The sequence below is a fragment of the Muntiacus reevesi genome, chromosome 11, assembly GCF_963930625.1.
Source record: "Muntiacus reevesi chromosome 11, mMunRee1.1, whole genome shotgun sequence".
NCBI lineage: Eukaryota > Metazoa > Chordata > Mammalia > Artiodactyla > Cervidae > Muntiacus > Muntiacus reevesi.
In genome coordinates, this window is record NC_089259.1 from 74,936,246 (window position 1) to 74,954,597 (window position 18,352).

Here is an 18,352-nt window from a genome sequence, read left to right on the forward strand (position 1 = left end):
CTTCATCCCATGGAATGATGTTCTGTATGTGAAGGATAAATGCTAAATCGATGAAAAGACTCATATCCACTAGTAACATGTGATTAAATATTTCTAATAAAACTGATTTTTGCTTTTCACTAATTCTCCTGAGCAATGAAAAGTGTCTACTTTAGAACTGATGTGCTAAATTAAAGGGAATCAGAGGCCAGTATGAACAGGAAATAGGAAACAAAAACACAGAAAACTGAAGAGAAGGAGTGCCACAATAAAAATACAAAGAAAAGTTATATGTAAAGAAATAGCAAAATGAAGACAGACATGAAAACAATGGAAGGTGGGTGGCTTTTTAATTTAAAAAAAGCACAGATCCAATTTTATAAATAAATAATTCATACAATGCATTAAAAAGTACACAGCCTTCAAGTTCCCTCTATAAAGAAAAATATTATCTTGAACACAAAGAATTTGAAAAATAACACTTCTATTATTTGAAACAACTAATCCTTATTGTTCTTGAATGTACACAGTTATCATTAAGAAGCTACACACATGTACACCCACGGCTGATTCACGTGAATGTGTGGCAAAAACCACCACAATATTGCAAAGTAATTAGCCTCCAATTAAAATAAATAAATTAATTTCAAAAAAAAAAAAAAGAAGAAGCTACAGGTCTCACAAAGATAAAACTTCCAAAGTAAACAGGTAATCAACTTTCATCTGAATGCATTAGTGCAGTTACTTTGATGATGCTGAGATTCAAGTAACAATAACACTGGATAAGACAACTGCTTGGGGAAAAAACTGAAAAGATGAATAATTCTCTTAAAATGACAGGTTTCTTTTGTGGCTCTACGAATATTTCTATCCAGGTGGTCCAAGAAGAATTGTCAATGGCATTCTAGGGTATAACATTTGTAAAAGTGAACTCACGTAACCCAATATTTGCAAATGTACTTGCAAAGTCATTTAAGCAGCAGTGTCTCTCCTACCAGTTGTGTGAACCGGTGGCCTGGGGTGGTCACTTACTAGAATTAGTGCTGTCGTCCTTGGTCCCGTCGAGAGCTCCATCGGGGTGCATTTGCAAGTAGTAGCCTTGCCTGCAATATAACCTGGTCACTATACCCTTGAGCTGGGGATCTGAAAGGCAAACACAGAGGTCATAAGCCTCACAACGCATCACAATAGAATTTCTTCTATCTTCCCTGTTTCTTTTCTTTCTTTTTCAGAAGGAAGAGGGTATTTTATAGAAGCATTTTACAGAAGCACCTTTTATTTTATGATTCCCAGGAATGTCTCTGCATTTCTCAAACCAGAAGATACTGATCACGGGAGGTGAAGGAAATGCAGGTGTAAACTTATTTTATGTGAAGTCGTAAAGTCATAAACTTTAGATAACAGATCATTAAAAAAAAAAAAACAAAAAAACCTGACATGTATGTATTTAAATAACTACTTAAAATGATTAAACTACTTAATCTATTAAGCTATTAGTTAGGTTCTAAACTAACTAGCAGATATTAGTTTAAACTAATATCATTCAGGATGGTGGGACAAGAATTTTGCAAACTCCTGACTTTAAGAAACCATATCAAAGGCGTTTTAATGGAATTTTTTCTTCACTTAATTTGACAAGTAATCCCCAAATGTGAAAAACTTTTATTTAAAAAAAAAAAACCATACTAACATTTGGTATACATTTGCAGAAAAAGCCCTGATATGGAGGGAACTTGCATGCAAGTATTGTGTACTTAGATGTGATCCACAGGAAAATGTGAAAATCAACTTCTGAACTCAGGGCGAGACACAGTAACAAACCTAAGCTCTCTGGCCATCAGTCAGTCAGTTCAGTCGCTCAGTCGTGTCCAACTCTTTGCAGCCCCGTGGACTGCAGCATACCAGGCCTCCTTGTCCATTCCGAGCTCCCGGAGTTTACTCAAATGTCATCGAGTCGGGTTACGCCATCCAACCATTTCATCCTCTGTCATCCCCTTCTCCTCCTGCCTTCAATCCTTCCCAGCATCAGGGTCTTTTCCAGTGAGTCAGTTCTTTGCATTAGATGGCCAAAGTATTGGAGTTGTATTGCATTCAGCTTCAGCTGAATCTCCAATAATCTCTGGCCATAATCCAGACCAATTAGATGAATTAGACAGATAATCCTATATAATTTATATAACTACAAGGGATAGTAAAATTATACACTATGGATTTATATTCTTGTCTCAAAGGGCTTAAGGTCAAGGACATTGGGAGCTTATTAAAACCAAAAGGGAAATTACACAAAAGGTAACAGACTTCTCATTAGATGATTCATCGAAGAGATAGCTGGTCTACTGATCCGGTGCTTCACAAAGAGCCAACTGTACCTTTGAAAATAAATATTTGCATGTGGCTTTTCAAAGGTCACCACCATCTCATGACTAGATTTGATGGGAGATATCAGAATCCTCCCCATGGCAACTAGCATCTCTCCACAACCCCTGAATGAGACATGCAAATGTGGTCATGCTGTCAAAACAGGCGGTTGTTACAGAATGATGAAACTGAGCATGTTGTAATTGATCAAAAAATGATGGATGGCAAACAGGTGAACACACACACACACAAATGTGCAAAAAGAAACCAAAAAAGCTGTTCAAAACAGAATATCCTCAGCCTTTTGTTTAGTTCTCAAGAAATTAAAAAGAATGACAGCATCTGTTTCTATGTACATCTGATGTGACTGATCATTTGAGAAACGGCCCCTTGGTACAGATTTTCTTCAAAGACACTGTGATATTGAAGAATCTGGAAAATGATGCAAGAAAACCACAGCATGGCACATTTGTGTAATCAAGCATGTTAGAATACAGGTGTTTTTGGAGGAGTAGGATTTTAGAAAGAAACATCTAAGTGATTATTAAGTGGTAAAGAATCTGCCTGCAATGCAGGAGACCCGGATTCCATCCCTGGGTTGGGAAGATCCCCTGAAGAAGAGAATGGCAATCCACTCCAATATTCTTGCCTGGAGAATCCCACGGACAGATCATGAGGTCACAAAGAGTTGGTCATGACTGAGTCGGACATGACTAACACTCACACTGTAAGTGATTATTACAATTGTGTCATGTATGTTCCTTGTGTGTGTGTGTGTTCAGTCACTTCAGCTGTGCCTGACCCTATGGACTGTAGCTCACCAGAATGCTCTGTCTATGGGATTCTCCAGGCAGGGATACTTACGTGGGTTGCCATGCCCTTTTCCAGGGTATCTTCCTGAGCCAGGGATCAAACCCACGTCTCTTATGTCTACCCGCACTGTCAGGCGGGTTCTTTACCACTAGTGCCACATGGGAAGCCCCGTGTGTTCCTTAGTCTGTAGTATATAACTTTAAAAATCACATAATTCTAATATGTGCCTTAGTGAAAAAATTTCTCTTGTACCTTACTCTGCTCATCACCCAATAAGTACTACTGAACATTTAAGTACTGAGGATTTCTCCTAGTTTTGCTGTATTATATTTATGCTTGTCACTGAAAGTAAGTAGCCCAGAAAAAGAAGGGAACAAAAGTGAAAAGGTGGGATAGGGGCGGGAATTCTTAGTTGCCATGAAAACAAACAGAGCATTTCAAAGACAGAAAATTTTTCTGCAAAAGCTTTATGTTCTGGATCACTCACTTTTAGTAATCCTGTATTCTAGCTATGATATCTCCTGAACTTGAATTAAGTATACCAGGCAAGAAAGTGAGAAGACACGTGACCCTCACAAGGCCCTTCGTACTTACAGAGAGAGCCCCCTTCTCTTTTGTTTCTTCTATTAAAGAGATAGAACGAGCGCTGGAGAGAAAGTGGAGAAAAGGGAACCCTTGTGTATGGTTGGTGGGGATGTAAATTGGTGCAGACACCGTGGGAAACAGGATGGAGGTTATTCATGCTGATGAGTAAAACTGATCAGTAAACTGATCATCATGAAAACTGATCCATGGGATCCAGAGATCCCAAAGAAATCTCAAAGAGATATCTGCACCCCCATGATCATTGCAGCATTATCAACCACAACCAAGACGTGGACACAACCTAAGTGTCCATCAACAGATGAATGGATAAAGAAATACATGGTGTAGATACACCGTGGAGTATTATTCAGTCATAAAAAAGGAAATTCTGCTATTTGTGATAACAGGACTGAACCTGGAGGACGTTAGGCTGAGAACCTAATTTCTAACCACACCTCATGCCTGCTAAGAAATTACAAGTAAAATACAAAATTGAATTTTTGAGTTCTTACTTAATTTCAAGAAAAGGAAACCAAACTGATTTCTATTTATCTACTTTCACAGTATTTGTTTTTTCTTTCTTTTTTAGAAACCATAGTAATATTGACTGTTCTTCTCAGGAGCCACAATTAACTCGCTGAGTTTTCGCCACAATTTACTTACAAAATGGGAAGCCCATTTTGATAATGAGAAAGTAAAGACACAGCACAATGAGGTAATTTGACAAACAGCCCATGACCAGTAAGTGCAAAGCTGGATTGACATGATCCTGCCCACTTAGCAACTAAATTATGTAACCTGTAATTGAACAATCAGACTAAACTATCTTAAACAACTTAAAATGAAATGCAAACATCTATTTCTTTAAACTAGATTCTCAAAGGTTATCTTGGGCTGTGTCTAACCCCTCTAATCCTGCATACTTGGAGCTGACTCTATAATGTTAAGCCATAACATAAAGTTAGAGATGACCAAATTTCCTGAAAATCTCTTCTAAGATCTGTCCTACTTTGCCATTGACCACATTTCCAATAGATGTCCACTCATGAAATCCTCACCAAAATCATAAATTTAACACTGCTTAAGTTTAAACTTCCCACAGTATCATTTTCACTTCAGTTCCTCTATCTCCATCGACTTCAGTCAGAGGTCCACTCTGACTTGACCACTGATGTTAATTGTTAACCCCCTCAGATTAACACCATGCTTGTTGCCTTTTATATTCCATCCAATGAGTTGCCCAGTTCCTACAGACACAGTCTTCAAAATCTCTCTCACTGTTTTCCCTTTCTCTATTTTCACTGCCAGCAAATTTTCAACCCCTCATGGCCTCTCCCAAGCCAAGTGGAGTGCTGTTCTTGTCCATCAGATCAGGGAATAAGCAGCAACTCTCCAACACCCACCAAATGACTCACTCTGCAGCAGCAAGGGCCCATCTGACCTGCCTGACCTTGGTTCCCACTATTCCCCTTCCATCTTCAGCATGTAGCCCAACCTGGGTCACTGTGTTGTTCTGACCCTTTGCAATCCCAAGGACTACAGCACAAATATCCCATAATCTCCCACATTGATTCTGTTCCCGTAACCTTACCTGTCTCAAATACGCCCACTTGCCTAGAGATGTGAAACTCTGGACTGTGAGTTTCATGAGGAAAAGTGAAATGTACAGTATTGCTCACTATGGCATCTCCTGGGTCTAGATAAATGAGAGCTATGCACTACATCTTTTTTGAATGAATACTGACAAAGGTGTAATTTTTCCAGTAATTTCATATTGCAGGTAAGAGTGAAAACTGGAACAACATGAAAACCAAGATGGCAATCATAGTAAGGCCTTAAAAATGTCCATAATTTTTGACTAGGTAATTGCACGTTTTAGAATTCCAACTTAAAATTAAGTCCTTAGAGTTTTACGGTTTTGTGTAAAAACTTGTGTGTATAACTTAAGCATGACTATTTAAAAATACTGTGCATAGGAAAAATGAGAGACAATATGCCAAAATGTTAAATGTAACTGTATTTTGATGGCTATCAGAATATTTATTTTTCAATATTTATTATTTGTAAAATGTCCAATCATGATGGCATGCTAACTTTATAATGTAAATGCAGAAACTATAATAAGTATATTAATGCCTTTGAGAAAGAATGAGTCAAAATAGCATTTTGTACCTCCTTGCAAAGAAGATCGCATATGTATATGCAAATAAACTGAACACCTATTACTGCTATAGATTAACTGGTTGCCCCAAATTTTCAAGAATTCACTTAGTATTTTCTCATCATACATAATCACATGTTCATAAATGCTTTACTGTGATACTCATTTATACAATTGTTCAAGGTAGCCCTGTATAGCTTAAAGTCAGTCTTTCAAATAATTAAAACAAACCCTTTCTCCCTAAGCCTAAAGTGAAAATATGCAACCAAACACCAGAGCAAAAACAAACAAAACAACAATTTTACTAAGAAAACCACCACATCAGTACGTGCAGTCAAAGGTATGACCAACCTTCTGGGTCTCTGTGCCAGAAGGCTCTAAGCCTCCATTTTCTTTCTTTTTTTTTTTTTTTCATTTATTTTTATTAGTTGGAGGCTAATTACTTTACAATATTATAATGGTTTTTGTCATACATTGACATGAATTAGCCATGGATTTAAGCCTTTGTTTTCTTACTTTACTTGCAGTACAAGTCTCAGCTTCCATCCATAATACGTGCTGAACCCATCATGACTCTTTGAGAGAACAGTTAACAAAAAAAGAAACACGAAAACCCCACATAACTGCAGGAATGGACAGGATCCAGACTTTGCAAATATTTAAAGCAAACAGCATCCAAAGTGGGCAGGGGTGGGTGCGTCTCCCCACGCAGGGGTTTGCAAGATAGCACACTGCCATGTATGAAGAAGACTCAGTAGTAGAACTTACTGTTGTTCTTACCTCCAAAAATGACAAAGAACTTAAGCATGGATTGACATTGGTATCTTCAAAGTCACATGTCACATGTTACATTGGGTCCTTGAAGTATGTGGGGCAGGTGGGCCATCCCATAATACTGAGGGGCTGGCCCAGTGACCCTGCCTCTCAGCGACTGTTCCCAATGAATGCTTTGCATAGGTTGAAATTCACGTGCTCCTGGTTAAGGGGCTTATAAATTATATTATCTAGTTTAAATAAAATTAGGATAGTTGAGGGGAAAAAAAATCCCAGAGATAGTATGAGCCAGAGGTGAAATTAAAAAGTAAGAAAAACCAAAAAAAGAAAAACAAGCTAAAGCTTAACATCAAGAAAATAAGGAAGATGATGTATATTCTATGTGGGTTATGTGGTTAGAAGCAAGCATGAAAATAAGAAATCAAAACAATGATGATCTATTCAGATCTCACATGAGCTCAGCCAAAGAATTTTAAAGGTATTTAGAAGTTGATGTAAAATACAACTACTATAATAAAAATGGAGTGTCACCCTAAATATGTGTTATAACTTGAGACATAAAAGAGTGGAAATATTGCTTGTATGAAATAAATTTATATTGAGATGCATGCTCACTTTTTTCATTAAACTAATGAGACAAGAAGATTTGATGATGAAGTACAAAAATATTACTATTTTGTTTTCAATACTGATATAGCCCAAACTCCTATAACTTGAACTCTCAATAATTGAAGGATGAATCAATATCTGAAGTCCTACACCTATATTTTAGTTAGCCATATAAAGATGAAAAATATTTTTCAACTCATAGAACTGTTAGGGAATCTTTATTCTCCTTTAAAATACTTATGCATCCAGAGCATCTTACTATGCTCAAGAAAATATGAAATCTTAGCCTGTATTAATTATGTTTTTTGTTTTGCCTTTTCTATTTGCTGTGTCTGGCCATTTCACTGAAAATGTCCTGAGGATACTCCTTGTGTGAAACTCTAACTATGTTCTCTGATATTAATTAAAATAGAAGTAATGAAAACTAATACACATGTATATGAAGAGGAAAAAAAGATGTTTGATAATATATTAGCCTCAACACTTAGAACTGAAAGAAATGCAAGTCAGTCCAACTGCCTTTAGGTACAAGGAAAAAATATCCAACATTTTTAATTAAAACAATCACTTTCTCAGAAGTGGGTTCATCTAAGTAAATCACTGTCACAAATTATTTTCACAAAATGTTCAGACTGACAAAAGAGAAATCAGAATAACTTTTAAGATGATGTATACATTTTAAATTATCATTTAAACTAACAAATGTACAATATGGCATGGATTTTTATACGGCAAATATATAAATGTATATACACACGTACTACATTTATTTACACATAAACCTTGGTACTAGTTATCAACATAGGTTCTTCAGCGTCACTCCTCTATAGCTATGGAAAATCACCTATTTTTTTTAACAGAGTAAAAGGCAATTTTGGGAATATACATTTTTTTGGTAGATCTAATTAGATTTTGGCACTCCTAGCAGCAGAAAATAGTATTGTGAATAATTTATCCAAATCCATAAATTATCATATAGTCCAATCATAAAAATAAAACATGCCCAGGAACTCTTCCAAAGGGCTGGGAAAAAAAAGGTGAGAACACTAAGGAAAATGATAAAGAAAACTAAAGGTGGGAAAATTTGCTATATCTTTCTGTTAATTTCTGAGAATGGTACTCACTTTCCTCTTGGAAATGACCCCATGTCACCTTCAGAGCCCCACTACCCAGGGAATCTTGTTTCTGCTATTTCAGAGTTGCTGTTCAACCCACCACCCCAATCCAACACATTATCATGTCTGCTGAATTTTAACTGCTGATTCTACAGTCTACAGAATCTTCTCCACCTCTGCCTACCAGAATCCTTTGCCTGATGGTATTAGGGATACAATCTTGCCTAAAAACACAGTTCTTGGGCTCAGAGAGCTTGCTATCTATTGAAAGGAGAAGAGAAGAACTCGTAATATGAATTTACACCAATTAATCATGCATTAAATTATTGGGTTTACATATCTGTCTGCCCAGAAAATACATTACATATCTTTTAATAATTTGCATCATGTATTATTCAAAGTAGCCTGTCACTATGCTTTGCACAGAATAGCTGCTCAACAAATATATATTGAACTGAATTTATTTTCTGTTGGTTTTTTAAGATCAATAAGTTCTAAATGGAATTCAAGGCAAAATGCATTTTTCTATATCTTATTTAAGACTTAGAGGAGTAGAGTATACTTGAGATAAAGGTAAAGGTAAATGTGGATTTTTAAAGGGAAACACCACAAAGTTTCAAGTTGTTATTTTTTTCCAAAAATTATTTTGGCCCAAAAATTCCCTCTAGGTAAAATATACTAAAAAAACAATAGTGGGTAAAGCCTTTCTTGGGGAACTGTCTGAGAGGATCTTTAAAAGGAAGGCAAGCAGTAAGGATCCTGCTTAATATTTGACCCTAAGCTCCAAGGAGCAGGCAGACTGAGCAGACGTAGGTATCTAGGGATTCCTGCTGCAATGTTGAACTTTTCAAATACTCAGGGTCTACAAGTTCCAGAAAGAAGCATATCTTTGAAGCTCAGTTAGAAAAGCACCCCATTCCAATGCCATTCAAAATCTTAGCAATATAATTTCAGTAAGGTCATATTACTAAATATATTGTTACTAGAACATTCCATGTTTACTCAGCCAGTCCCTAAATATTTAATAACAACCTCTTTTCTATTTCTTTATGATAGGATTATTTTCAATTAAGAAAACCACCATGGGAAAAACTGCTGCAAACCTCCTTTGGAATGATGGATTCTGAAAGCAAACTGTAGCATCTTGAAACACTCTAAGTTCTGTGTTTAACTTATGATACCTTGGCACAGTAAATACACACACACACACACACACACACACACACACACACATCCCAAATAGCATAGAGTGAAGAAGTTTTCACTTCACCATATATGTGGCCAAAATCTCACTATTTTTAATGGACAATCCTTTCACTTTCTACTGCTCAACACAAAAGCTATTTTATGCTTATTATAATACAAAATATAATTGCATATTATTAATCAGACCTCTTACTGTGTTCTTCATAAAGTTTGAGACTAATCAAATCTAACTGAATGGCTTAAGGAACAAAGGCCCAAGAGTATTATTAGCATTTGCTAATATTTGTAGTCAAACACCATAATGAGCAAATTTCAATGCTGGAAATATGACTGAAAAAGAATGTGAATGCTATATGAGCTATACACCACAATCTGAGAGAGCTTAATAATTATGCAGAATTTCTTTAAAAAGTCAAAATGACTTCTATTTCTGACCAAGAAAGAATAATGAGGACCAGACGTACTCTCTCATATGAAACAACAAAAAAGGACAAATTGAATTTTGCAAGACACTGGATACCAGGAAATGAAGGACAGAGGTTTCCAGGAGATGGAAAAGAAATAAGGTGAGCTCTTTTCTTCCCGGATTTTAAAGGCTTAGAGATGTTCCAGGACATGGTGAGGGAAGGGGACTCTCTACGTTGAGATGGAGTTGAGTCCAGGGAAAGGAGAGGGCTACAGAGGGATAGAATTCTGGGATCTACACAGGGTCTCCTTAGGTCTTCAGCTGAGTACTAATGGACAACTGCATATGAGGAGACCACCCAAGGCTGGGAAAAATCATCCGAGAGGAATAGAGAGAACAGTGCCTTAAACACACACGACTGGGAACAAAGCCTATTCCGGCTAGCCAGACTGGAAAAACTCATAATTCACGGGGCATTGAGCAGAGTATAAATAAGAGGCTTGCCTCTGTAGGAGGGGAATTAGCTTAGTCTGAGCAATGCTTCAGTCTCCCCTAACAAATTCTGAAAGCAAGAGTATACTGTTTCCCAGTAACTTAACTGCATCCCAGAATAAGTTCAAGAACATTTATAGGAATACAAAAATATCTAACACCCAGGGAAGTAAAATTAAAAGTATTTGGAATCCAATAAGAAAATGCCATAAGGCATGCAAAGAAGCAGGGGGATCTAACCCATAACAAAAGGGAGATTCAGTAAATCAAAACTGACCCAGAGCTGCCCCAGATGTCAGAATATCAGACAGGGACATGCAAACAGTCTTTACAACTCTATACCTTCCACACATCCAAAAAGTTAAGTACAGACATGGACAGCCCAAAAGAAACTTTGATGGGTGAAAGCTACATTTCATGAAATGAAGAAAAAAATACACGGGACGGCATTAATGGCAGATTAGATTAATTGCAGAAAAAGTGGTGAACCTGGAGACATAGTAATAGAAATGATTGCAAATGAAACTCACAGAGAAAACAGAATTCTAAAAAGAAATTAACAGAGCCTCAGTGGGCTGTGAGATAACTTTAAATGATTGGAGATATGTCTAATTGGAGATTCCAGGGAAAAGTACCAAGAGGGCAAGAAAGAAAGACATTTGAAGAAATAAGGGCTGGAAATTTCCAAATTGGTGAAAACAATAAAGACAAAAATCCAAACTGCTTAACACATTCCAAAGACAGGAAACCTGAAGAAAATTATACAAGGACACATCGTATTGAAAGTACTTAAAAGCAGTGATAAAGAGCTCATCGCTTCTTCCCCCAAGATCTGTGACTACTTGGGGACTGGTGAGGGTTTCGGAGCAGCAGGGGTCAGGAGCACAGCGGGGCATAAGGAAAGCCCTGTGGTGACAGTCGTATTTACAGCCTTGAGTATGATGATGACTTCACATGTTAAAACTTATAACATTACGCACTTTTTAAATACAGATGATTTTATGACCGTTATACCTTAGCAGAGCTATTCACAATCAAAGTAAAAGGACAGGAAACAGTATGCAATGCTGGGAATAATCAGACAATATTAATCAAGGACAAAACAGATTTCAAGGCAAAGAATCTTACAATATATAAGGAAGGATCATTTCCTAATGATAAATAAGTCAATTTATGAAGAATGCATAACAATCCTGAATGTTTCTGCATCTACTGACAGAGCTTCAAATACATGACGCAAAAACCAATGGGATTTGAGGGAGAAACAGAAAAACCTAATTTGATAGTCAGAAATTTCAACTGTATTCTCAAAAAGAGAGAAAAAGAAGGAAAAAAAAATCCCTAAGGCGTAGAGTATTATATGTTAAATTTAACACATTCAGTTAATCACTAGAAAGTATGATTCACTTCTTTCAGAAACTAGAAATGGGATTCTCTAAATTTAAAGAATCTGAAAAGCAATGACTATTTGACTCACTCAAAGACTTTTTATAGCCAGTCAAACCTATAGCAGGCCATACTAATTTGCGCTCCAGCCATCATTACATTATCAGAAGTTGAGAATTAGCGTAACAAAAAGGATGCTATTAAAGAATCCAAGGTCATCCGTTGAAATTAAAGTGCACTCTTGTTTGATAGAGTCTTCCCAGGCGGCTCAGTGGGAAAGACCTGCCTGCCAGTGCAGGGGATGCAGGAGACCCTGTGTTGGGAAGATCCCCTGGAGAAGGAACTGGCAAGCCACTCCAGCTTTCTTGCCTGGAATATCCCATGGAGAGCCTGGTGGGCTACAGCTCGTGGGGTCACAGAGTCAGACGTAGCATACATTGTTTAATAAAAATTCAGCATGGAAAGACTTTAGTGAAAATTACATTGGATTAGGACGTGTCATTCATATGAACTATGAAAACAAGAATTAGAGCAGAAGAATAGTTTTACTAGCTTTCTTATGAGAAGACATAGAGCAGTAAACTGGGACTTTGCATGAAAAATGGTGTTTTCCATTTTTTTTAGCACACATTTGCTGAACAGCCGGGAAGCATTTCCCTAGATGTGTTCTGCCAAGAAAATAATCAGGACAAGGGGAAAATTTTAAAAAGTAACTGTAGGTGACAAGGACTGATTAATACATTCTCCAGAGTCAAGGCGTACACTTTAGAATAGCGTTTCAGAGCAGAGATTTAAAAGCCACTTTGCCTGTTTATACCTGGAACTACGAGGTAACTCCATCTACCGGGCAGAGTTGTAAGAATAGATGAAAATGGTACCAGTAAACACTTGGTTTACTTCTATTTAAGGAAGATGCAAATAGCTGAGGTTTGTTTCCTTCTAAATTTTCTGTTTCAGACTTTGTCTCCCAGCTACTTCTCAGAGAAGATGAAAGTTGTAAAAACCCTTTTGCTAACAATGTCAGTCCTCCTGGGAACCCCAGAGCAGCAGGGTCACAGGCAGGAAGGAGAAGGCATTCGGGGTACTTATTCATCATGTAAAGTCACATTGTCACCTTTAACTAGAGAGGGAAATCATTGAAGCCAGTGGTTATGAAAATAAATTAAAACACACACACACAGCCTCTGAGAAATCAAGGAGGAAGTTCCATGAACAATGATGTAGAATTTGGTCTTGAATTTAGAATTTGGCTGTAGACAACCCACGTGTATTTTTTCAAAAATTAAACAGTAGTTGATTTACAATGTGTTGATAGCTTCAGGTGTGCAACAAAGTGATTCAGTTACATATATATACATATACATATATATGTGTGTGTGTATATATATATATATAATGATTGCTCTTTGGAAGAAAAAGTATGACAAATGAAGACGGCATATTAAAAAGCATGTGAGAGTTGGACCATAAGAAGGCTGAGTGCTGAAGAACTGATGCTTCTGAGATGGAGAAGACGCTTGAGAGTCACTTGGATAGCAAGGAGATCAAACTAGTCAATCCTAAAGGAAATCAATCTTGAATATTCATTGGGAAGACTGATGCTGAAGTTGAAAGTCCTATACTTTGGCCACCTGATGCAAAGAGTTGAGTCATTGGAAAAGACCCTGATGCTGGGAAAGATTGAAGGCTGGAGGAGAAGGGGACGACAGAGGATGAGATGGTTGGATGGCATCACCGACTCGATGGACATGAGTTTGAACAGGCTCTGCGAGATGGTGCAGGACAGGGAAGCTTGGTGTGCTGCAGTCCATGGGGTCTCAAAGAGTCAGACACGATAGCAACTGAACAACAACAACATATGTATATACGTGTGTATCAGTCACTGAGTCATGTCCAACTCTTTGCAACCCCATGAACTGTAGCCCACCAGCTTTCTCTGTCCATGGAATTCCATATATATACATACATGTCCATATACATATGTATACACACATATATATATATTAGGTTCTTTGTCATTATAAGTTATTACAAGTTATTAAATGTGTGCTACGCTCTACAGTGAAAGTGAAAGCCACTCAGTCGTGTCCAATTCATTGCCACCCCATGGACTCTACAGTCCATGGGATTCTCCAGGCCAGAATACTAGAGTGGGTAGCCTTTCCCTTCTCCAGAGGCTCTTCCTAACCCAGGAATTGAACCCAGGTCTCCCGCATTGCAGGTGGATTCTTTACCAGCTGAGCCACAAGGGAAGCCCTATAGAAGGTCCCTGTTGTTTATCAAGCCAGGCACATTTTAAAGGGAGTTTAATCCACTCAAGTCTGAGAGCACATTTGCGCTGACTTACGCCTTTTATTCTTTTTTTTTTCTTTTGTATTTCCATTTTCTTTTGGTTCTACTTTAACTTCACAAACAGAGTTACAGAGTCACAGTGTGCTAATTTAATAAGCAATCTCGCAGCTTGGACATGTTTTCAGGGTGCCGAGTGGGCCGGAGGAAGAGAAGTCTGGGAGAAGTCGGTGGAGAGTCAGCCTCCTTCCGCCCTCCCCCACCCTTCCGAGTGCACGCTTGAGTCTTAAGTCCCTGCTTAAATTGGATTTGTGGTTTGTGGCTTTGGCATCAGATTCATACTTCAAATTTCTAAAAAAAAGAAGGGAAAAAAAAAAAAACCCACTGGGAAAGGCATTACTCAGAGAGCGCATTTTGGCACAAGCCCTGTAGAGACGGGATAGAGAACTACTGATCGCCCATTCCCACTGGCTCTGTGCTCTCACATCCACTCTTTTGCTTTCTTTGGGACACAAAGGTCTTCTTACCCCAAAGCGTTTCTGACCTGTAACTGACTTGCTCCACCCCCTGAAATAAAAAACACAGTGGCCTGGAGAAGACCCAGACAAGTCGAGTGGCCTGAAGCCACGAAGGAGAACACGATCCAGACAGTCTGCAGTCACCGCTTAGCGATCCTGGTCGCTGGTGACAAAGACCAGCACAACCGAAACGAAAAGTCGAGCTTGAAATCACTACACTCAGAAACACCGCTTAAGCACGTGCTTTTTTTTTTCTTCTTCTTTTCTAAGATCATTTCACACAGCATAGGATGCCAACATTTTTACCAGTTTTAAAAACTGGCTTCAGTCCTTCAGCCCACTGACATGGAAACAAACGGAAAACTCGTCATTTCATTACAACTTTGTGCGAAAGGCAACGTGGGAACCCACATTTACTCTGGAGTTTAAGGCGCTTCCTTCCTGAAAGAATTCACAGTGTTACGTGGAGTTCAAGGTAGATTAGACAGCAAAAGTGAAGTGAAAGTCGTTCAGTCGTGTCTGACTCTCGGCGACCCCAGGGGCTACACAGTCCAGGGAATTCTCCAGGCCCAGAGCACTGGAGTGGTTGGCTTTCCTTCTTCAGAGATTAGACAGCAAACAGCTCAAATAATAATAAAAGACTTAACAGTCATTTACGAAAGCCACCGGCCAAAGAAGATGGCCATTCTTGATTGACTAGCTGAAGAATGTGGGATGCAGACATGCATACCACCTACTAAGAGCTGTCCTTCTAAATTCACGTGGTTAGTGGAAGACTTGAGAGAGCAAGTGAGGTGCGGGCCAATCAGAGATGGACAGGATGTGGGGATGGAAAGAGACACGGGCTTCTCATGTCAGGAGAAGGTCATGAAGGTACAAGTTGGTGAAGATCTTTTGACTAACAGGCTGGGTTTGGGGGGATGTAGGGATGGTGGTAGGTAAGGGTGGTTGCAGTCTGCAGGCAGCTTTGGGCATCCAGAAAACTCCAGGTGAGCAGCTGGCACATTCATCAGTGGAGAGAGAGTCAGCATGCTCTGGGATATTTTTTATTGTTTGTTTGTTTTGTTTTTTTTCTTAATTGAAAAGTGATCTGATGTTGTAACATTTTAGAGAATGCTAAATGCACAATGAAAAGCTTGGGGAAATAAATTTTTAAAAATTTAATCTAAGAAAGTAATTTGGCTGTGTTTCTAAATCCTAAAAGAAATCAGTCCTAAATACTCATTGGAAGGACTGATGCTGAAGCTGAAACTCCTATATTTTCATCACCTAATGCAAAGAACTGACTCCTTGGAAAAGACCCTGATGATGGGAAAGATTGGAGGCGGGAGGAGAAGGGGACAACAGAGGATGAGATGGTTGGATGGCATCACCGACTCGATGGACATGAGTCTGGGTAAACTCTGGGAGTTGGTGATGGACAGGGAGGCCTGGCGTGCTGTGATTCATGGGGTCACAAAGAGTCGGACACGACTGAGCGTCTGAACTGAACTGAACTGAACTGAAAGCCAGTTAACAGTGTTGTGATAGTTTCAGGAGGGCAGCAAAAGGACTCAGCCATACATATACATGTGTCCATTCTCCTCCAAACTCCCCTCCCATCCAGGCTGCTACATGACATTGAGCAAAGTTCCCTATACTATATACAGTAGGTCTTTTTAAATGCTATGACTTTAGGTCACTCAAGATCATTCCTACTGACATTTCACAGGGGATTCATTTAAGTAATATTTTAGGCAAGCTTACTTTGTTGTTTCAAGAAGGAGGGAAATGTAATAAGATCATTAATAAAAAATGCCTAAATCCTTATCAATATTTTTCTGAAATGTGTTAATATAAATAAACTAAATATATTAGTATCTCCCTGGTAAACTGAAAGGCAGACAACTTTAAAATACCATGTTCTTTTGGAGATTACTTTTGCATGGAAAACAGCCAAAAAAATACATCTTAAGAGATATATTTCTACTCATTTATGTACAATAATGGGAAAGCCTCACAGAGAATATCAAATAAAAAATAAAGTTTAACTATCATGAGTATTGGAAGAGGACATGCAACCCACTCCAGCATTCTTGCCTGGAGAATCCCATGGACAGAGGAGCCTGGCGGGCTACAGTTCACAGGGTCTCAAAGAGTTGGACACAGCTGAAGTGACTTGGCACGCATGCACATGTGCTTATTTGACCTAGAAACTTTAGTGCATATTATTTAATTAAATCTTTAGCCTAACCCATATAATACACAAGAAAACTTGAATCTGGGAACACACAGCATTTGCCCACTCTTGCCCAGTTGGTGAGAGATGAAGTTGAGTCTAAATCCTAAAATGTCTTGGGATCTGAAAATGTCTTTGCCTTGTGTCGCCGCTTCAGTTACATACATAGGTATTTATTATATACATCTTCATCCAAACTACTTCCTCTTCTTCCACACTGATCACAACACTATCCTACATCAAGGCCTTGCCTAGGTATCCCCCCGTTTCTAAAATGGTCTCTTACTCTCTCTGTGGGGAAACAGTCTTTGTTTCCTTGATTTGCATATTTTACTAGATCATCTTTGTTGAGGTTTTTTTTTTTTTTAATTTTTCTTTTATATAGGAGTATAGTTGATTAACAATGCTGTGTTAGTTTCAGGAATACAGCTAAGTGATTCAGTTACACATATCCATGTATCTATGCTATTTCAAATTCTTTTCCCATTTAGGTTATTATAGAATATTGAGCAGAGTTCCCTGTACTGTACAGTAGGTCTTTGTTGGTGATTTACTGATATTTTAAATATAGTCACTTCTTAGGTTTTAATGCTCAATTTATTTACATAACACAAAGCAAGCGCTGATGTGTGGGTTTCAGAGCTTTTCTGGGCAAAGGGTGTGGGGCATTCTTGTATGACGGCTTCTTTCTATCCTCATCACCCTACATCTGTGGGATACCAGTATCTTCCATTCTAAAAAGCATTTCCTGGCACGCCTGAGAAAACACTGACCTTGTAAAATGGATGAGTGCTGACTTCCAAGGCTCCTGTATGAAACCTTTCCATCTGTTTTGCTCTGCTCTGCGCCTAGGAGAATCATTTGGTGGCCATTGCTCATTTAAGACCCTCGACTAAAATAGGATCCATAGTTCAGAAGGTCATTGTGGAAAGGTAAAGCTTTAAATACAATTGGAACTAAAAAAAAAAAAACCCTCAAATCTCTGAGAGGACAGCATACAATAAGTTATAACAATATGACTTGTAACAACAGTGCTCTACACCCACACAACCTACAGGCTGGCATAAAATGTTTCCCAGAGAAGAGTTTCCTATTCTGCACATTCGTGACCTCAGACCTATCCACAGGGACCTCGTCTGGTTGGCGAGCAGGATAAGCACCTCATCTTCCAGAGTGTTTTCTCATCCATAAGAACACAAGTGGAATAATGTCAAACCACCAAGGTGAGGCCACCAATGAGATCAATGTAAATCTGGCACTCAGGAGAGGCCAGGCAGAGGTTAAATTTTCCTTCTCCTCCACTAGTTATTTCTTCTGCTCCTTTCACCAGAATTCAATTAGAATCCCCAGTCTCCACTTTTTGTTATCGCTGTTCAGTCGTTAAGTTGTGTCCGACTCTGTGCAACCCCATGGACCGTAACTCACCAGGCTTCTCTATCCTCC

At 38.4% G+C, this 18,352-nt stretch overlaps 1 protein-coding gene across 3 annotated transcripts in view; it reads right to left on the bottom strand.

Annotated features, from left to right (window-relative positions):
• FGF14 (fibroblast growth factor 14) overlaps positions 1 to 18,352 on the bottom strand; it is a 600,669-nt gene that overhangs the window by 108,287 nt on the left and 474,030 nt on the right. For 2 of the 3 annotated variants that reach the window (XM_065902089.1, XM_065902088.1), the window contains exon 2: positions 1,012 to 1,122. The exons of the other annotated variant lie outside the window; for it this stretch is intronic. In XM_065902089.1, coding sequence (XP_065758161.1) covers positions 1,012 to 1,122 — 111 coding nt within the window. The remainder of the gene's footprint in view (positions 1 to 1,011; positions 1,123 to 18,352) is intronic. 3 annotated transcript variants of the gene reach the window in all.